The 22,368-nt window shown below is 42.7% G+C and overlaps 1 protein-coding gene across 1 annotated transcript in view; it reads left to right on the top strand.

Moving 5' to 3' along the window:
- Positions 1-21,503, top strand: part of LOC142138671 (putative transmembrane protein 244) — a 94,681-nt gene extending 73,178 nt beyond the window's left edge. Inside the window, exons 5-6 of the mRNA XM_075195516.1 lie at positions 19,669-19,713; positions 21,273-21,503. Coding sequence (XP_075051617.1) covers positions 19,669-19,713; positions 21,273-21,364 — 137 coding nt within the window. The 3' untranslated portion in view covers positions 21,365-21,503. The remainder of the gene's footprint in view (positions 1-19,668; positions 19,714-21,272) is intronic.
- Positions 21,504-22,368: the final 865 nt, after the last annotated feature.

The following is a 22,368-nucleotide window of genomic DNA, read 5'->3' as shown; positions in this document are numbered from 1 at the left end:
TGTAGGTTCCTGGTGGTCCTACCAATGTACTGTTTTTTGCACGGGCATTCTAACAGATAGATGACCCTCTTGCTGTCACAGGTAAGTTTACTCATTACTCTGTGAGTCACTCCTGTGGCCTCCGATACAAATGTTTTAATGGGTTTCGTATCCCTTTTTGAGCTTATCCTACAGGCATGGCATCTGGTGCAATGGAAAAAACCATTCTCGTTTTCCCCTAGCCAGGTGCTGTTTTTGGTTTGTGTTTTTGGTTGTATACCACTTTTCACTAGTCTCTGTTTTAGATTATTTGCTTTCTTATAAATAAAATTAGGCTTATCGGGCAATATTTTCCTTAGTTCCTCATCTCCTAATAACACATTCTAGTGTTTCTTGATGATCCCTTCCATTTTTCGTGAATCCTCACTGAATTTCGTTATAAACGGTAGTTTTATGGCTGCTGTTTGTTTTTCTTTCTTCCTCAGCAGGGTACTTCTATCAATCTCCCTTACCTCCTGACATGTCTGGTCTATAAGTTTAGGGTCATATTGTCTTTCTAGGAACCTTTTTGTTAGAATAGACGCTTTTGCATCATACTGTTCTAATGTTGAGCAATTTCGCTTTATGCGTATGAACTGGCCTTTCGGAACGTTTCTTAACCAATTCCTATGATGGTTGCTTGTAGAAGGAATGTAAGAATTACAATCCACAGTTTTCAAAAAGGTCTTTGTTTGAATCTCTCTATTTTCTATATAGACATCCATGTCCAGGAATTCAATTCTCTCTGTACTGATATTCGATGTAAATCTGATGTTGAGGTCATGTGTGTTAATATAATCAACAAAGGAATCTAGTTTTTCTCTAGTTCCCTTCCAGATACATATGACATCGTCAATGAATCTATGCCATACTAATAAATCTTCCGAGAAGGGATTATTCTGCCATATAACCTCATTCTCCCAGTGGGCCATAAACAGATTCGCGTAGCTGGGCGCGAATTTCGTGCCCATCGCAGTCCGGCGAATCTGCCTATGGTACCCACTGGGGGCCCAGAAATAGTTGTGTTGCAAAATGAACATAATGGCATCAATCAAAAATGCAATCTGTTCTGATGGTATTTCCGACTCATGGGTCAGAATGGATTTAACATGATCACACCCTGCCTGGTGCTCTATGATGGTATATAGCGATGTTACATCGCATGTCATAAGAAAATAACCCCTCTTCCATTCAATGCCATTGAAAATTTCCAGAACATGACTTGTATCTCTCAGATAGCTTCTCTGCCGGGAAACTAATGGTTGCAAGAAGAAATCTATATAACTGGATAGATTGGTGGTTAATGACTTTATACCCGAGACAATGGGTCTCCCTGGTGGGTTGTCGAGTGATTTGTGAATTTTTGGCAGTTAGTACAATACTGGTAATCTCGGGTTGTCAATCGATAGGAATTTCTGTTCTACTTTATTTAAAATCCCATCTCTTGCTGCTTTACCTACTAGGATGTTGAAATCCTTTTGGTAATCATTTACAGGGTTGTGCGAAAGATGCACATAAGTCAGTGGTTCCCAAACTTTTGCAGTTCGCGGCACCCTTAGAGTCTCCAAATTTTTTCAAGGCACCCCTCCAAAATAATTATTGAGCAGTCCTGTTTTAGAAGTAGTTGGGTCAAAAAATTGTAATAAGTATTTAGGTCAGGACAGAAATACTTATTTAGTTGTATGCAAAGATGCCCCCTCTGCATCCAGACACACTGCCCCCTCTGCATCCAGACACACTGCCCTCTCTCACACTGCCCCCTCTGCCCTCTGTCACGCTGCCCCCCTCCTCTGTCACGCTGTCCCCTCTCCTCTGTCACGCTGTCCCCTCTCCTCTGCCCTCTCTCACAATGTTCCTCTCCTCTGCCTTCTCACACGCTGTCCCCTCTTCTGCCCTCTCACGCTGTGTCCCCCTCCACTGCCCCTCTCACGCTGTGTCCCCCTCCTCTGCCCCACTGTGCCCCTCATCTGCCCCACTGTCCCCCTCCTCTGCTCTCTGTCCCCCTTCTCTGCCCCGCTGTCCCCATCCTCTGCTCTCTGTCCCCATCCTCTGCTCTCTGTCACCAACCTCTGTCCCTCTGTCACCAACCTCTGTCCCGCTGTCACCATCCTCTGCTCTCCTCCTCTGCCCGGCTGTCACCATCCTCTGTTCTCCTCCTCTGTCCCGCTGTCACCATCCACTGTCACCAACCTCTGTCCCGCTGTCACCATCCTCTGCTCTCCTCCTCTGCCCCGCTGTCACCATCCTCTGCTCTCCTCCTCTGTCCCACTGTCACCATCCTCTGCTCTCCTCCTCTGTCCCGCTGTCACCATCCTCTGTCACCAACCTCTGTCCCGCTGTCACCATCCTCTGTCACCAACCTCTGTCCCGCTGTCACCATCCTCTGCCTCGCTGTCACCATCCTCTGCTCTCCTCCTCTGCTCTCCTCCTCTGTCCCACTGTCACCATCCTCTGCTCTCCTCCTCTGTCCCGCTGTCACCATCCTGTCACCAACCTGTCCCGCTGTCACCATCCTCTGCTCTCCTCCTCTGTCCAGCTGTCACCATCCTCTGTCCCCCTCCTCTGCCACGATCCCTCTCACTCTGCCCCGCGCCAGGCGCCAGCCATAAAAAAAAACAAAACACAGAAACTTACCAATCCGTCGGGCGTCGGGACCCAGCAGCCTCCTCTCTACTGCAGCTTGTTACTGACGTCGATATTCAGTGACAGCTGCAGGAGAGAGGAGGCTGCTGGGTCCCGGCGCCCGACGGATTGGTAAGTTTCTGTGTTTTGTTTTTTCTTATGTCTGGCCCGCGGCACCCCAGTGACAGCGCGGCGGCACCCCTGGGAGCCGCGGCGCACAGTTTGGGAACCGCCGACATAAATGGATGTATCACTCAATTGTCTTTCTAATTCAGCATCGTAATCATCTGTGTTTAAAATGGTTATGCCGCCACCCTTATCAGCGGGTTTGATGGTTATTTCCTGATTCTGTTCGAGCTCTTTCAGAGCCTTCTTTTCTGTTACTGATAAATTCGAATTATGAGGTGTTTTCTGAATTTTGAGATTTTCTAGGTAATTCTCCACTAATTTTTGGAACGTCATAATAAACGGTCGTTTAAGGTGTTGTGGATAAAACACAGATTTCTCTTTAAATTTAGTGTGTATATAGGGATCAAGAGGTTCCACTCTTTCGCTGTATAGCTTTGAACTGCCAGTTTGGGCAATGGGGTCCCGAGTGAAATATTTCTTAAGAGTGATCTTTCTTATAAATTTATGAAGGTCTATAAATGTTTCAAACTTGTTTAAACATTTAGTGGGTGCAAATTTAAGCCCCTTTCCTAAAATCCTTTCTTGGGGTCTGGAAAGTGCCACCCTACTAAGGTTGAAAATACCCTTAGCTCCTTCATCTACTGTTGAAATCTCATTTTTGCCCCTCCTCTCCCTTTCTCTTCTTCTTCTTCCTCCTCGCTTCCCTCTAGCATCTCCTGGCGTTTTTTCTTTTTTCGCGGATTTGGAGTAGTGTTTTGGTATGTACCCCTCTGGCATTCTGATTGGTTTAGTGGGGAATTGGTGGTTTTCCTGGCGAGTTCTAAAAAATGTTCTAAGTTCTTTTCAGGGTCTTCGTCCCACAGAGTGTCGTGGGTATCTGAGCCTTTCTGCAATGATTCTATTTTTGTAAGAAATATTTTTTGTGTTTCTGCAATCTCCTGATAGTATGATCTCTTCCCTCTCTTATAGCTCTCTACTTCTGTCCTTGTTTTTCTCGGGGGTGTTCTTACCTTCCTTATTGGTGTATTGAATTTTACCTGATGTTTATTAATGTAGTTGTCACGAGCCGCGGCGGTACTCACAGCCGCCGCGGCTCGCTTCTCATGCGCCCCAGCGTCCCGGCCGTCACCTTGACGACCGGGACGTCATTTCCTCTTCCTGTCCGGCCATTACCAGGGCAACGGCCAGACGCTAGTACACTAGCGCTGCGTCCCGGCGGTGCTGGTAGCCGGGCGCATGCACATAGCAGGCAGCCTGTGGGCTGATTAGGCTTATTAACAGGCATTAGCCTGCAACTGTGTAGGTCAGGGGCAAGCCCTGATTGGCCCTGCTGGATACTAGTAAATTAGTCTGCAGGAGTGTGTTCAACTGCTGATTGGTCTGTGTCTGTACTTAAGGCAATGAGGTCTGCTGCCTCATTGCCGGTTATAGCTTCTGTGCTCCAGTCTGCTGACCTGCTTGTTCCAGTTCCTGTATCCTGTATCTACGTTTGACTTCCCGTGTATGACCCTTGGCTTCGTATTGGACTTCGCTTGTGTTTCCTGTGACCCTGATCCTTGGTTTGTTTACCCGTTCTGCTACTTTGCCTGTGACCTCTGACCTCAGCTTGTTCATCATTACTGTTACCTGCTGCCGGCCTTTGACCTCTGCGTGGACCTGACTCTTCTTGCCTGGGTTCTCCCCAGCCGGTACACACTTCACGACCCTCTGTCAGTCTGCAGCCCAGTCTGTCCCCACCATCAGGGGCTCCAGTGAACACCTGACTGGCAGAGTAGACTCCGGGTTGTGTTGTGCCGGCTGGAGGGGTTCCTAACATTATAACCGGCCTACTCACGGAGACAAGATTAGGATGGATGCAAGTGGATCCACACCGTCTCCGGCACAAACCATAGCAGGCCATGTTGAGTCTTTGTATCAGATGATGCAGGGATTGGCTGAGCGTATGTCTGTTCAAGAAGAAGCCACAAAAGCTTCACAACCTCCTCCAGGTCCCATCTGTGAGCCCAAAATGAATTTACCGGATCGGTTCTCCGGAGATAGAACCTTGTTTCGGAACTTCAGGGAGAGCTGCAAGCTCTATTTTCGTATGAGACCCCGCTCCTCCGGTTCAGAGCAGCAACGAGTTGGGATTATTATTTCCCTTCTACAGGGTGACCCCCAGTCCTGGGCGTTTTCTTTGCCACAGACCAGTCCGGCCATGCAGTCCGTAGACTCCTTCTTTGAGGCATTGGGTTTACTGTATGATGACCCGGATCGAGTGGCCTCCGCAGAAGCTCATCTACGGTCCTTGAAACAAGGCCGACGGTCAGCAGAAGAATACTGCGCGGAATTCCGTAGATGGTCACCTGACAGTGGATGGAACGACCCTGCCTTACGTAGTCAGTTCCGTGTCGGCCTATCTGAACAGATTAAAGATTCGCTGGTGCAATACCCGTCTCCTAGCTCTCTGGAGGATCTGATGCACCTCTCCATTAAAATTGACAGGAGATATAAAGAGCGGAAAACTGAAAAGGAAACGTCATCTCCTCCATCCGCCTTCGTTCCTATCTCCCAGGATGGTGAGGAACCAATGCAATTGGGAGCATACCGTCTTTCCTCTGAGGAAAGAGACAGGAGACGGTCACAAGGCTTATGTTTATATTGTGGCGCAAGAGGCCACTTCTCCCGTTCTTGCCCAAACAAGTCGGGAAACGAGCATGCCTAGGGAACGAGGGGAGAGTTCACTTAGGTCTACAAATTGTCTCCCAAAAAAATGCGGTATTGGTTCCTGCACAGCTCACGTTCAGTGCTTGTTCTGTGGGTCTGGCGGCCTTCATTGATAGTGGAGCTGCAGGTAACTTCCTGGACTTCGAGTTTGCCCGCTCTGCTGGAATTCCGCGGGTTAAACTCAAATCCGCCATCACGGTATGTGGCTTAGATGGTGCTCCATTGCCAGGCGGTAAGGTTACCTGGGAGACCCCGCTACTACAATTGAGGATTGGGGCTCTCCACTCCGAATCTATAGTCTTTCGTCTCATTGAATGCCCGTCAGTACCTTTGATTCTAGGTCATCCTTGGCTATCCTGTCATAACCCTGTCATAGATTGGGCAAAAGGAGAGATTGTCCAGTGGAGCTCTCATTGTTCACAGTCCTGTTTGACAGTACCTCTACGTGTGGTTCGGTCCATTCCGGAGCAGCTTCCCTCCCAGTATCATGACTTCTGGGATGTCTTCTCTAAAAAGGCTGCTGATATTCTACCACCGCACCGGGAGTTCGACTGTGCCATCGAGTTAATTCCAGGTACTAAACTACCCAAGGGACGTTTGTATTCTCTCTCTGGTCCAGAGACCAAATCCATGCAGGAGTACATTGATGAAAATCTGGAGAAAGGCTTCATCAGGCCATCTAAGTCTCCAGTAGGGGCTGGGTGCTTCTTTGTGTCCAAGAAGGACGGTGGACTCAGACCATGTATCGATTATCGGGGACTGAATATGATTACGGTTAAAAACACCTATCCGCTTCCTCTCATCTCTGTACTCTTTGATCAATTAAGAGGAGCAACGGTCTTCACAAAAATCGACCTTCGTGGTGCTTATAACCTCATACGCATTAGAGCAGGTGATGAGTGGAAGACGGCGTTCAACACGCTCTCGGGCCACTACGAATACTTGGTCATGCCGTTTGGCCTTAGTAACGCTCCTGCTGTGTTCCAGGATTTGATTAATGAGGTGTTACGTGAGTTCCTGGGACACTTTGTTGTTGTCTACTTAGATGACATTCTCATATATTCCAATTCATTGCCGGCACATCGGAGTCATGTCAGACAAGTCCTACAGAAACTACGGGAACATCATCTCTACGCGAAACTCGAAAAATGTGAGTTTGAGGTTAAGAAGGTATCCTTTCTTGGCTATATAATCTCTTCAGAGGGTTTCTCCATGGACCCCACCAAGGTCCAGGCAATCCTGGATTGGGTACAACCCAATAACCTCAAGGCGGTCCAGAGATTCCTAGGATTCGCCAATTATTACAGGAGATTTATTGGCGGTTTTGCTGACATCGTGGCTCCTATCGTTTCCTTGACCCGCAAAGGGGGTGATCCGGCTGTTTGGTCACGGCAAGCAATAAATGCATTTAAAACCTTAAAGGAAGCTTTTGTGTCCGCTCAGGTCCTTAGACACCCGGACCCAAAGGTACCATTTATTCTCGAGGTAGATGCTTCTGACGTCGGTGCTGGAGCTATCTTGTCACAAAAGGATCCTCAGACTCACCGCTTGCATCCATGTGCCTTTTTTTCCCGCCAATTCTCCTCAGCAGAGACCAATTATAACGTGGGAAATCGAGAATTACTAGCAATTAAATGGGCCTTTGAGGAATGGCGACACTGGTTGGAAGGCGCTGCACACCAGATCTCCGTTATAACGGATCATAAGAATCTGCAGTATATTCAGTCAGCTAAACGCCTAAACCCCCGTCAGGCTCGGTGGTCACTGTTCTTCACCCGATTTAACTTTATTATCACTTATCGTCCTGGTTCTAAAAATATTCAAGCAGACGCTCTGTCTAGAAGTTTTCTGGCACATCATGCCCCAGTCACTAACCCAGAGCCTATTGTTCCTGTATCCATGGTCCATGCCGGATTAACTCAAGATCTGAGCTGTACCTTACAAAGGTTTCAGAAGTTGGCTCCTGACAACACTCCGGTAGGACGGTTGTTTGTCCCAGTTCATTTAAGGAAGACAGTTCTTGCTGAAACACACAACAGTCGGACTGCTGGACATCCTGGCATCTACAAAACACTAGAGATACTTTCCCGTACTGTATGGTGGCCGTCTCTGTCTGCTGACGTCAAGAGTCACGTCCGGTCCTGTGAAGTTTGTGCCAGGAACAAAGTTCCCAGGACTCGCCCGGTAGGTCAGTTAGTTCCGTTGGCCGCCCCTGGTAAACCTTGGACACATCTGTCCATGGACTTTATAGTCGATCTGCCACCCTCTGCGGGACACAATACCATTTGGGTCGTGGTAGACCGGTTCAGCAAGATGGCGCATTTCATTCCACTCACTAGGCTTCCTACTGCTCGAGATTTGGCAATCTTGCTCATTCAACACATTTTCCGCCTCCATGGACTCCCTACAGACATCGTCTCCGACCGGGGTTCCCAGTTCATAGCGCAGTTCTGGAGATCATTCTGTACCCTCCTGGGAATCAAGGTCAGTTTATCATCTGCATACCACCCTCAGTCAAATGGGCAGACTGAAAGGGTTAACCAGTCCTTGGAGAAGTTCTTGCGATGCTACATATCGGAGTTCCATGACAACTGGTCCTCCTTGTTGCCCTGGGCAGAATTTGCCTGTAACAACTCCTGTCACTCATCCACGAAAACCGTTCTTTTGCAATTATGGTTTCCACCCCAGATCTAACTCTTTGTATTCACTCCAGTCCGTTGGTATTCAGGAGATCCGTTCCACTGCCAGGGATCTCAGAGTTGTCTGGAAGAAAGTACATTCATCTTTAAAACAAGCCTCACTTGTTGCAAAAATTTTTTCGGACCGACACCGTACCCCCTGCTCTCTTAAGGTTGGCCAGAAAGTCTGGCTGTCTACAAAAAATATCAGGCTGAAGCAACCTTGCAAGAAGTTGGGCCCTAAATTCATCGGGCCGTTTCCCATCATCAAGCAGGTGAACTCTGTTGCATTTAGGTTAAAAATTCCGGGCTCGTTAAGAATTCCAAACACATTTCATTGTTCTCTGTTAAAACCAGTTCTTTATCCAGCTCAAGCCCAGTCTTCAGGCAAGCCACAGAGGTACAGTGTTCAGAAAATCTTGGATTCCAAAAAAGTGCAAGGACAGGTGCACTTTTTGGTACAGTGGAGGAACCGCGGGTTAGAAGAACGATCTTGGGTTCCGCGGAGACAACTCCATGCTCCCAAACAATTGAAGGAATTCTTTAGGAAATTTCCAAGAAAACCTGGGTGTCGGGGTCCCTTGACCCCTCCTCAAGGGGGGGGTACTGTCACGAGCCGCGGCGGTACTCACAGCCGCCGCGGCTCGCTTCTCATGCGCCCCAGCGTCCCGGCCGTCACCTTGACGACCGGGACGTCATTTCCTCTTCCTGTCCGGCCATTACCAGGGCAACGGCCAGACGCTAGTACACTAGCGCTGCGTCCCGGCGGTGCTGGTAGCCGGGCGCATGCACATAGCAGGCAGCCTGTGGGCTGATTAGGCTTATTAACAGGCATTAGCCTGCAACTGTGTAGGTCAGGGGCAAGCCCTGATTGGCCCTGCTGGATACTAGTAAATTAGTCTGCAGGAGTGTGTTCAACTGCTGATTGGTCTGTGTCTGTACTTAAGGCAATGAGGTCTGCTGCCTCATTGCCGGTTATAGCTTCTGTGCTCCAGTCTGCTGACCTGCTTGTTCCAGTTCCTGTATCCTGTATCTACGTTTGACTTCCCGTGTATGACCCTTGGCTTCGTATTGGACTTCGCTTGTGTTTCCTGTGACCCTGATCCTTGGTTTGTTTACCCGTTCTGCTACTTTGCCTGTGACCTCTGACCTCAGCTTGTTCATCATTACTGTTACCTGCTGCCGGCCTTTGACCTCTGCGTGGACCTGACTCTTCTTGCCTGGGTTCTCCCCAGCCGGTACACACTTCACGACCCTCTGTCAGTCTGCAGCCCAGTCTGTCCCCACCATCAGGGGCTCCAGTGAACACCTGACTGGCAGAGTAGACTCCGGGTTGTGTTGTGCCGGCTGGAGGGGTTCCTAACAGTAGTGACCTCTATTCGGGGTCCCTACATTCCTTGGATTAAACGGTTGATAAACCCTATTTGGTGCTTTTCTTTTCGGGGTCTGTTTAATCAAAGGTGATTTCGGTGTTGTTTTTGTTGAGGAGAGACGTGTGTGTTTATACTGATTATGGTTTTTCTTGGTCTTACTCCTAGAGTTTAAACCCGGGCCTCCATAGCTTATTGGGGGCCGTGCTGTCTCTTCCTCAAAGTGTAAGTGTGTCCGTGGGATTTGATTTGAAACTGAGTTTTACTTTCATAATCGTTTAGATCCCTTATGAATTTCCTCTATATTCTTAATTTTATTCTGAGTCAATTCCTCCAAGTTTCTGAAATCTTCTAGTTCTTTAAGTGAGTGGAACTTCCCTTGTATCAGAATAATTTCCTCTTCTATTCTTTTTAGGGATAGTTCCCTATCCTCTATAATAATTCTCATTAGTTCAAAGGAACATGTAGCCAATGTTTGGTTCCATGTTTCCATGAATTTGGGGTTGTCCACATTTATTGTGGGTAGTTTAGAGATTCTGAGACCCCTTGGGACTATTTTATTCTCTATATACTTCCTCAGAGTGGTGGTCTCCCACCATTGTCTTACTTCTAAGGTGAGTAATTTTTCATACCTTAGGTAATGCGCGCAAAAAGTGTCTTCACACACTTCTGCTTCTATTACCCTCTCCTTTTTGGTAGAGAATATGTCCCCTAGTCTAGATAGTCTCTCTTTTCTTCTCAATTCAAGCATATCAATAATGGTATTTCAAATACAGGTAAAGGGTGCTGCAGATTTCCACTCAATAAGCCCACAAATATATATAGAATAAACAAAGCGGTGGATTCCGTGCTCCCTGCACATATATGTACGTAGGCTGCCTATAGGGTCGTGAAAAAGAGGGGTGGGCTACATCCCTCCATGATATACATTAAAAACAAATGAGATTTACTTAAGCCCACACTGCAAATAAAGCTGAAAGTTTTGTAGCTGCACAGTTTGAAACTGACTTTCAAATTTTTTCAAATGGCAAGTATACAATACAAACTGTGTATTTTATGAACGTGTGGTATGCAAATCAGCATGCCGAGCCGCCAGAAAAATTGCAGGTTTTTTAGACCTGCTTCTGATAGGAAAGATAGCTCAAACAGTATGTGTCTTATTATTCAGAACATAAGAGGAGCCACAATAGACATATGAATTATAAGGGCACTCATTAATTATTGATTAAGGGGCAATATTAAGTTATGATTATATTAAGAAAACAATATAAATTTATCAATATATTAAGGGGGCAATAGTAAGACTTGATTATATTATGGGGCAATACTTTTAATGTCAGTGCAGCAGTTATTATTTAAAGATTGGAGCACCATTTATACTGCATACTTGTGGCACTACGAGTGCCAGCTTGCGCATTGGCACAAGTGCATACCCACATAATCAGCCTTTTATTTTTAGCAGTTTGCTGTAAAAAAAATTTTCATATTTTCCATAAAAGTTTTATAATATGAGATCGAGAAACTGTTTGGGCCAGGGCTTTTCCCTACTGGAGATGATTTGATGGCCTCGGATAATTCTGCAAGTGTAAAGGGGAAGACTAGAAGTTTACTAGTTTCTTGTATAATCTTGGGGAAGTGAATGTCCTGTAGATATTTATTTATATCTCTTTCCCTAAGGGCAGAGGCGTCAGCTGATGTTAAGGGGCAAATATTGTGTAATCAAGAGTAATAGTTCCGAAACTCTTCAGCAATTTCTTTGTCTGTGTGATTCACTACTCCTCCACTATCTTGAATAGATTGTATTTAAATAAGAGATCTTTGGGCTCGTAAAGCTCTTGCCAAGAGGCGACCCGGTATATCGGCCCATTGATAGTATTTGTTTCTACAGTCTCCAGGCTAATTTCATTTGATAGTTCAACAATTTATTAGGAGCTGATTGTTTATTTCCCAGCTCTACCAGTGCCTCAGGGGAAAGAGAGTGTTTGTGATTAGTTTCTAATTTTTTAATGTCTGAAAGAAGAGCGTCTCTACCTGCAGCCTTCTATTTCTTGAAGAATGTGCCTAGTTGAATACATTTGCCACGGTTGACACATTTGTGGGCCTCCGAAACCCTCAGCTTAGATGTTTGAACATTATCATTGATGGAAATGTATTAATCAAGAGCAGAGATCAATTGGGACTTACAGTACTGGTCCTGTGGAAGTAATTCGTTGAACTTCCACATCCATTGTCAGGAAGGAAAGACACCAAGATTGATAGTCAAGTAAATAGGGACATGATCAGAATCTTTCATTTGAAAATTAGGCCCCATTTTCTTAGAACCCTTTAATCAAAATTTCTAATGTAAATGGTTTTACACCCCAGTCATAAGAAGCCCATATCACGGTCATTCCTAAGGAGTGGAAGTATCCTTCATTATGCCCCAGTTACCACCTAATTTCTCTACTAAATATAGATGTCAAATTATTTGCCAAACCTATTTCCAATCGGCTGAAAGCCCTTCTTCCCAACTTGATTTCTAATGATTAAGTTGGGTTTATCCTCGGAAGAGAGGCAAGAGATAATACAACCAAAAATTTAGATCTCATACACTCTGCCTCTATTTCTTCGACTCCCGCGGTTCTCCTGTCTACGGCCGCTGAGAAAGCGTTTGATAGGGTGGACTGGTGTTTTATGAGAAGGGTCTTGGGACACATGGGGATAGGCCCCTCCTGTTTAAGGTGAAAATAAATGATGGACCCTGGGGGCATAAACAATAATGGCATGTAAAATAAACATTTATTGAAATAATCGAGTTGCAACTCTGTATAAACCGCTGTATATTAATCACAAGTACAGCAGTGGTGTATAATACTTATTGTGAAATGACATAAACAGCAAGCATAAACAGCAAGCATAAACAGCAAGCATATAAAGCAAGCATAAACAGCAAGCATAAATCACAATGTTTCCGACCACTTCGCCAAATACCATTCCAAGGACCCATCACAGTTGCAATTTATGGGTATCAAAAAAGTTATCAAACCTTGGAGAGGGAGGGATTTTATTAAATCCATTTCGAGAGAAGAATCCAAACATATATACCAAATGAAAACTCTGGCACCAGAAGGACTCAATATTGATTTTGAACTAGGTCAATTTCTATGTGTCATCCTTTGTGCAATTAACTTTCTTGGCGTGGCAGGATGGCTTAAATATACATTTGCAAATGTGTGCAACAAAGACTTTTGCATTTTTATCTACAGTAGAAATGGCAGATCTGTTGCTGGCTATAGCAGTGTGCTGGGGGAAAAAATGTTGTGTGTATGTTCCTTGCAGGATAACCCCACCCTTTCAAGCACCTGTTATGGCCTATAAATTGATTTGAGCAGCTTCCACTTTTGTATTTGTTTGAGAGGCATGTTGGTGTCAGTAGCTGAGAGGGGGTACTGGCACTGAATTGCTGTTTGGAGGCTTCTGGGGTACCTCTTTGGTAAGTTGGCTCTCAATTTAAAAACACATATGTATGGCCCAAATATATGGGACTCTCATTGTTTAGAGTAGGACCATCCTATTAGCAAAAGCGCCTTGGCGTGGCAGGATGGCATAAACATACATTTGCAAATGTGTGCAACAAAGACTTTTGCATTTTTATCTACAGTAGAAATGGCAGATCTGTTGCTGGCTATAGCAGTGTGCTGGGGGAAAAAATGTTGTGTGTATGTTCCTTGCAGGATAACCCCACCCTTTCAAGCACCTGTTATGGCCTATAAATTGATTTGAGCAGCTTCCACTTTTGAACTTTCTGCATATACACATTCACCTGTCAACCAATGCTTCAATTGTATATGGATGATGCTAAAACCCTTATATCTTTACCATCATCACTACACCCCTAAACCGGTGATACATGTGGGGATTCCTGTATGCCTAATACATCCATATTGCCAATACTACGAATATAACTCATTACGAATATAGCCCACATTGCTATATAACATGCCAAGCCTACTATCCCCATCATTTACCAGCCTAGACTGTGAGGGCGATATTCATCACTATATGCCTATTATTTACTGGATTTTTAATGTATCATGATGGCAATAGATATTTGCTGTAACTTAATTATCACATGTTATTATACAGCCTAGCCATCCGAACTACTGCTTATTTGCAGCATTTGGAGATGTTTTTCAAACATTCCATTACTTCTCAAGGACACTGGACTTCCTTTAAAGATGTCAAACTGTGGCTCATACCTTTTCTGGGGACATTATTACCACCACCCCATCCTTGCAAGAAAAATACAATTATGGGCGTTTTGGTCTTTGTTATATTCCTAACAAACGGAGCCTTAGCCCTTACATCAAGGCACAAACTAATACAAAATTGCTGATGATCGCTCCACAGTCTACAAACAGCTGATTCATCATATGAGCGCATCCACTCATTATGACACCCCATATTGGACTAGACATCTGTCTGTCAAAGTTGAGAACGTATGGCAGCACGGGAGAACAATGACCTATCAGCAGACTACCTGAAGGAAGGGCGCCTTTTTAAAGCCAAAAAACTGGTCCCCCTTCTTTCACAATCCCTGAAGAAGCCCCAAGGTGAAACGCGTTGAGTTGGACCCGCTTATCTACATATAGCTACGTTTACCACAGATCTACTGTGGACTATCTCATTCAACACCACCGCGACGAGCGGCATTACTACAGAAGCATGCGCATGCGCACTTTCATTGATTGGAAGACTGACACTTCCGCCAGGCAGCAGGATGCGTGAGCATCCCCACAGCGAGGCCCGAAACACATGGGAGAATTTCAGGTTATGGATTAACCACTACAATGTGAACTGTATTCCGCTTCACTAAGGGTAAGTCCTTTAACCAGTCTCTGCATTTGGGCTCACCCGATGGACATATCTGCCACTTCTTGAACTAGGATTCGTTTCAGGACTGCTATATTGCCTATCTGTGGAATTCCACTTGACAACAATTTCCATTTGCTTTATATCCTCACACAGGAGGAATGGACTGATGGTATCTATGGTCTGGACATTGCCTGTGTTTATTACACGTTGCGTGACAAATTTGTGGGCTAGCAACCCCTGCACTTGGTCTATTTTCAACTAGCCTGATTTACTATCAGCTCGATATATATATATATTGTGATTTATACTGTTTATGCTTGCTGTTTATGTCATTTCACAATAAGTATTATACACCACTGCTGTATTTGTGATTAATATATAGCGGTTTATACAGAGTTGCAACTCGATTATTTCAATAAATGTTTATTTTACATGCCATTATTGTTTATGCACCCAGGGACCATCATTTATTTCCACTGTAACCAAGGGTTGAGCTACCCTATTACCTTTCCCTCCCTCCCCCCCTTCCCCTTCCCTCTCCTGTTCTCCGGTCCCAAGAGGCTGCAGATCAACCATACCACAATATAGGGAGCGCTGAACTAAACATTCCTCCCTCCTGTTAAAATAAGATCTTGGCTATATATAGTTCTCCATCAGTCAAAGTCAGAATAAATGGTGTTTTATCTGAATCTTTCTCTATCTCTAACGGCACTCGTCAGGGTTGTTCGTTTTCTCCACTAATCTTTGTTATATGTATGGAGGCTTTGGCGAGGGCTATTAGATGTAATCAAAAATATTTCAGGCCTTCAAATGGGAAAGAAAGAATATCATTTGGCTCTGTTTGCAGATGATGTATTACCTATCATCATCAATCCAGTTATTTCTCTTCCTAATTTGATGTCCAAATTCTTAGTTTGTTTACTTCTCTAATTTTAAAATAAATTTCTCGAAATCGAATGCACTTAATAACTCTGCTTCAGAGCAAACAATTGCTGGTCTTAAGACAGCTTTCCCGTTTAAATGGCAATCTTCTCATATACGCTACCTTGGGGTTTCCATTGAAAAATCCAACGATCATCTTTTTACTCTCCCCTGCTATCCAAAATTAAAAGGGAATTAGGATCTTGGTCCTCTTCCAGGTTTTCGTGGTTCGGTAAATAAGTATCATAAAAATAAATATATTACCCAAGGTTCTATATATCATGCAAGCTTTGCTGATCCAGGTACTTAAACAATTCATAGACAATTTTCAAAAATGAATTAGAAGTTTTGTCTAGGGGGGCAGGAAACCCTGATTTAAGCATTCCATTCTGTATAGACGAAAACATCAAGGGGGTGTCCAGTTGCCAATGTTCCAGAATTATTTCCAGGCAGTTCATTTAAATAGTTTTGGAGTGGACTAGAGGAGGTGAAGCTAAACAGTGGGTGAACGTAGAAAGAGACTTTAGTGGAATACTGCTCTGTGCTCTAACCTGGCTGTCTAAAATCCCTAACATTAGCCACCCCACTATTGGCCCAAACTTAGTGGTGTGGAATAGGCTCCGCTCATGGAGGAGTGTGTTGGCTTTTCCATCTCCTTTGTCCCCCATTATGTTTAACCCAGACTTCCCTCCAGGTTTCTCTGGAGCTCTGTTTATGGATGGTCTCGAGCAGGAAACGTTAGCCTCGACCAGCTGGTGGTTAATGGAAAACTTTGCTCCTTTTTGGAACTCTATCCATATATTCTATACCCTCCAAAGAGTACTGGAGATAGATTTAGGTGATGCAATACATTAGTTCAATTGGGGGTATTGGATCAATAGGCAGAGCCCCAACTCCTTTTGAGGTCATATGTTTATCTAAAACCACCCCCATTCACACTATTTCAGGAATTTATAGAATTTTAATAGAGGACCTGTTCCAGTCAGTACCATCTTACATAGGCCCCTTAGAGTGTGACTAGGCACCATATATCTCACATTCTTCCTGGCCTAAAATTTATCAGAATACACACAGTTGCTCCTTGAGTGTTTCACTTATTGAAACACATTACAAACTGTTGACCAGATGGAATAGATGCCCCTCTATATTACATACATTTCATCCACAGATGTCCTCAACTTGTTGGAGATGTAACGGAGCTTCAAGCTCATGTATGCATATATGGTGGGACTGTCCGTGAATCTAATCCTTCTGAAACTAAGTGATTAGACTTTCGGACTTTATAGTTAAACATGAGGTTCCTAGAGACCCTGGCTTTTGGTTGCTATCTCTCTCTATATTTGCTACTTCAAAATACAAGAAATCGCTAATGAAGCATTTAAATAATGTAGCCAGAGCAGTTATACCAACATGTTGGCGGTCCCGATCCCCTTCCACAATTAACGATTGGCTCAATAGAGTGGAGTATTATATGTCTATGGACGATATTATTTTTTCTGCAAATGACAAATATTTAGATGTCCATTTGGTTTAGTTGGATAGAGTTCAAGGAGTTAGAAGAATTTAAGCTGCTCTCCTCCCCCCTCAGTCAAACTGTTGAGTTAGTAACGGGATAGCTCTTCTGATTGCTCACTATCTTGTTTGATATTGGGGATGTCTTTTTTCCACTTGGAAGTTGTTGAAGAATCCTAGAGAGCTTCTCCCTCACCACCCCCCTTCTCCTCCTTTGTCTTTTCCTATTTTTTCATCTTTCCCTCTCTATTTTATTGTTTCTTCCATACTTATTGCGATTTTTTTACTGTTAACATTTATAATAAAAAAAAAAAAGAGGGAAGGGTTGTATAATTACTATAGTACAATCATCTATCGATAGACTATTGATATATCATTCTCGATTCTCACCTGAAATGTTGTTGATCTGATTGATGTAAATTAAGGTACGAATATTCTATTCAAGTTTTATTTCTGAATGTTTCCTCTTTTCAAAATAAAAAAATGTATTAAAAAAAATTACTAAAGATAGTCAATCCTAAGATTTGGGGCTGAAAACCGCACACCAAACCATCCATTGATACATTCCCCCCTTAGACTCCTCCTCAGATAAACTCATTAGGCAGTGTATCATTTGCAGGTACCAGAGGCCTGGTGTAAAGATATGTCATGATGATGATGACCCTTATTAGTGTAGCAGCTATATTATGTTAAGTTGTGGCTGTCTAGTCACAATGCTTATTGGCCTGTTGAAATTAGAGATGAGGGGGCTCGGATTCCGCTAATCCGAGCCCACCCGAACAGTGCAGATCCGAACGGGATCCGAGCACTGTTCGGATATTTCCGGCGGGCAAAAAATTGAAAACGAGGCTCTGTCGTCAAAGTCTCGTGTCGAATCTCGCGAGGGGTGGGAGGGAGGGCCCAGAACAATTCCATCTTGTACCTCTTTTTTTTGGCATTATGTGCTCAAGCTACCTCGGTGCAACCTTTTGGCCTAAAAACAATATTGTGAGGTGTTCAGAATAGACTGGAAATTAGTGGAAATGATTGTTATTGAATGTAATTGAGGTTAATAATAGCGTAGGAGTGAAAAAAACCCCCACAAAACTGGTTTTTAGCACTTTTGTTTTTTTCAAAATAAATCCGAATCCAAAACCTTCAATCCGAACCAAAACCTTTCGGCAGGTGTTTTGCGAAACAAATCCGAACCCAAAACCTCAAGCAAATCCGAATCCAAAACACGAGACACCAAAAGTGGCCGGTGCACATCCCTAGTTGAAATACTGCGGGAAAGGAGATTCCTATTGGATTTGTGAAGTGGTAAATGATGGATGTGATTTGTACTTAATGACATTTTACAAGTTGCATATCTATGTTATCATTACTAGTATATGCATTTGGACATTTGACATAGAAATAGGTCTGTGTTTTGAGTAGCAAATATATTCAGATACTTGCGACTCAGCATACACACGCAAGACTGCTATTTTTGTGACAAAATTCGTATGCATATGTTCAGGAGCAAAATGGGCTCCTACCTGAATTTGGCATTTGAACGACTCAAACAGGGCTGTCGTTGCCATTTGCCACTCTTTGTAACATTGTAGATTGCAATGACTGTACACATGGTTACTGATGTGGCTGAGCGTTAACATCTTTTTATCATATTTTCAGTTAAGTTGCATTTTAACCAGAATAGTTAGCACCACTGATGGAGTCTGATGAGCCAAACAATAAGTTGACAGTTCTTCTATTAAAAAAATATAAAATCTTTTTCACCATCAACATTTTGCTCTTCATAACACGATTTTGTGAAAGTTAAGTATGCCCTGATCAACAGACATTTCTGAGGACATCAGAAGAGTTTTCAGTGCTCATGAGCCTGTGAAGTATTACAAAAGTATTTCTAAAGCCTTTGTCCTCCAAACTCTTATTCTTTGCAGAAACAGTTGTTTGACAAAAATAACTAAGATCATGGAATCCAGCCACAGGTTGGATATGAGCAGAAAAAGAAATAACAAACTCCAGTCAGGAACAACCTTTATTTGTTTGATGCAATACTTTGGCGTTCAAATTAACAGAGATAAGTTTAGAAAACAATGAGAATCCACAGAAAGTGTAACACTGTTAACCTAGAAATCTCTAATGCTATTATGGTCAAAAAATCTTAATTGTACTGAAAATTGAAAAATGTTAACAGGCTCGGAAAGGGTGGGCGATTCTAGAATCTGACAGAGACCTGTCACCTGTGGATTCTTTGAAGCTTTGTCATGGGCTCGTCTGATGATGTGTTATCCACATTATAAAGACTTAGAGCAGCATTGTACAAAACTATCAGTCACCTTGTATAAATATACATAAAATCAACTCAATCAAGAACTGCTTAACAAAGCAGAGTATAAATTTGTACAGAAAACATAATATGAATAAAAATAAAGCACATTATATAATATTTCCTCTTCAATATCAACACATAATTATAAAGCAAATAAAGATAAAGAAAATTTTTATCTATATTCAGAAAAAATCCACTGTCTCCATTCAGTATTAAATGAAAGAGCAGTGACTCAGACTCTCAGTTAATTAGCAAATATAAAGGAGGAACATTTCAGGTTAGAATGTAGGGGAGAAGAAAAAAAAAAAAAAAAGGACCACTATTTTGCTCATATCTAACCTGTTTAAATCCTTAAGGGAGTGATTTTCTGTTTTGAAATATTCCAAATGGTGTGAAAATGTGATCTGAGCACTTTCTTTCTGGTAGGCCAGGGGACAAATGGGAAAAGTCCTGGGGGCACATGTGCATTCTTATATACAATTGCTATGTGTATGTATATGTGCTGGTTGATCAATTAAAGTTTATTTATATCTCTTTTCCACAGTTACTCAAGAAGTTCCTGACACGTGGCAATGGTGGCTACAAATAGGTAATGTTGGTAATATATTTTATTGTACATGGCAGTGGGGCTTCTAGAATCTATAACTAGGGTTCCCATAATTGCGAATTTAAAAACCAGGACACTCGTGTCTCCTGAAGTTGGCCTAAGCCATATAAAACATCCCCATACTTCCCTATCCCCAAACACTTATAGGAACCTTTCCCACTTTATCCTGGTAGTTTGGGTGCATCAGGAGTTGTAATTATGGCAAAATGAGTATGAAAAGTTAAAGATTTTGAGTGAAGAAAACTAGATGTCTGGAACATCTGGGAGCTCTAACTAGTACTCTTGTATACCCTTCGACACATAGGGAAGCACTTTTAATGTCACAATTGAAAAGATTTTATTTCAAAGCTCATATACATAGAAAGGAGACTCCTGATAATACTGAAGAAGTGACAGGCGATTTTCACCGGCTTGGTACACTTCAAGTCACATGAGTGTCCGGGTTTTCTGATTTAAAATGATGGAACCTACCTGTTAGAAACATACTGCAGGCAAGAACTGTGGAGGGCAGGAGTTAAGAGACCGGCGTACAGTTAAATATTAGCTATATTATACCCAAATGCAAGAACACCACACACAGCAACAGGAGTGATGTAGGTTAAGAATGGGACTAAAGGGGCTATATACACTTTACACAAATGTAGGGTAGCACAGAGTGAAATAACATACTACATTATTTCCTCTTAATAATCTACTTCATAGTGGGCCTGCTGAGCCTTATAAATGGCATAAGTCCATCCAGTTTGAGGACGTAGGAGAGCTAACCAATGCTTCTTGAGAAGTTAATCTCTTCCAAAATGCAGGGGCTGGCTGTGCTGGGGAGAATATTACCCCCGGACCAGTCCCTTAATGGGCTACCATGGGCTGGGTCACTGGGCTACATGCATTTATTTTCCTTTAAAATGTTCCCAATTGGCTGGTGAGCAGAGTCTCACCCCCAAGACTAAAGTTTGCCAGCCCTCCCCTGCCAATATGGCAGAGTTCAACTTGCTACACGAACACAGGGGAATATATAGGTTGTTGGGATACAATTTATACCACCTACATGACGATCTATAAAACATGCACTTTTGGTGAATACCAAGAACAGCTCTGACAACTTGTACTAAACATAACTTGTAATACTGCAGTGACCTATATTTTGAACTACAGTGGAAATTTACAGACCATTGAAACTGAAGAAACATTACAGCAATAACACATACTTCCCAACATTTCAAAATAAGAATATCAGGACAAAAGTGAATCTGGCCCAACCATCAATTTCCTTTAGCCATACAACTACTCTGATACTCTACACCCATTTGGACCTCTGAAAATCAGAACTATCCCACAAAAAATGGTACTAGGAGAGTAAAAATGCAACAGCTACATGTAGCCATGTTTATTACAAAAATAAAATAGTTAGATTTTTGGGTCAAATATTATTCATATAGAAGAGAAAACAACTATGCCCTCCTTAAGGCTAAATTTAAACATACATATCAATTGTACATGATTTGAATGATCTTTTTCATTAAACAGCGACTCTTGTTTTTCAGGCTGTGGATTGCTCCTTATGATTTTATCAGGTCAAACACTTGCATACTTCACATGCAGAAGCTCATTTCAAAGACACACAACTACCATCTAACATCTCCAAACAGGCATTATTGTTTCAAAGTAATAAACAAATAATGAAAACATTGAGGAATAAAAATGACTGTGTAAAACACTTTCTTCTTAATTCTTTATTTGTCAAGAAATCCATTACAGAGAAATGCATTAAAATACCAACTGAAAATAAGCGACATAATTTTTGTATTAAGTGATAAGCAAATGTGAACATGAGGTCACACGACTACCTCCTTTTTATTCAAAAGTATGAGATAAGTAAAATTGTGATTTCCAGCATTTATTTGCTTTAAGTAACATTGAGAACCCAGGTATTGACCGCAGGTTCCATAGAAGTGGGATAGTTGGCAATTACTTTTCTTGCATTTATTAAAATTTCAGTGAGGAACACTATAAATATACTTTTTAAATAATTGAAGGAGGCAGTGTTAGGTGGTACCTTGCAGCCTGTAAATTGTTAAATAAGAGGTAGCATATCAGCAGCCTATGAAGTATCATGTAAGGGGAGGGGAATTGGGGGGCTTTTTGTGTATTGAAAAGCAAGGGTGTGGAATGCCATGAATATTTAGCAAGCTTCCTGTGTCTTATTTTGTGTAATGCCTTATCTGTAAGCAGGAAACGTTTGCCCATTGTTGCTCAGTAATGTTGCAATTTAAGCTTCCTGCCCTGTTTACATGTGAAAGCATAAATTATCTGGAGACAGTAAAATATTGTATAGAGTAATAAGGAAGTAGTTATCTCCGTGTGCATAAATCAAGGCAAAGCAAAGGAAATTAGGAAAGTGTTCAGCTTGCATGTATAACCAGGAATCTAAAGTCTAGGATATTTTTAACTTGCGTTGAAACCTGATTTTGTTAATGTATGTAGTTTTATTACCTTACAAAGTATGAATAAAGAAACCCACTTCAACCCTTACTAAATTGTCAGGACAAACTTGGTGGACTATCTTAAACATGGTGATATGGATTTAGGGATGTATTTAGAACTGAAGTTCACTACCTCTCCACCTGAACGCATTATTAT

The sequence above is a fragment of the Mixophyes fleayi genome, chromosome 2 (genome assembly GCF_038048845.1).
Source record: "Mixophyes fleayi isolate aMixFle1 chromosome 2, aMixFle1.hap1, whole genome shotgun sequence".
In the NCBI taxonomy this organism is placed as follows: Eukaryota; Metazoa; Chordata; class Amphibia; order Anura; family Limnodynastidae; genus Mixophyes; species Mixophyes fleayi.
This window is presented reverse-complemented; position numbering and strand designations above follow the sequence as displayed.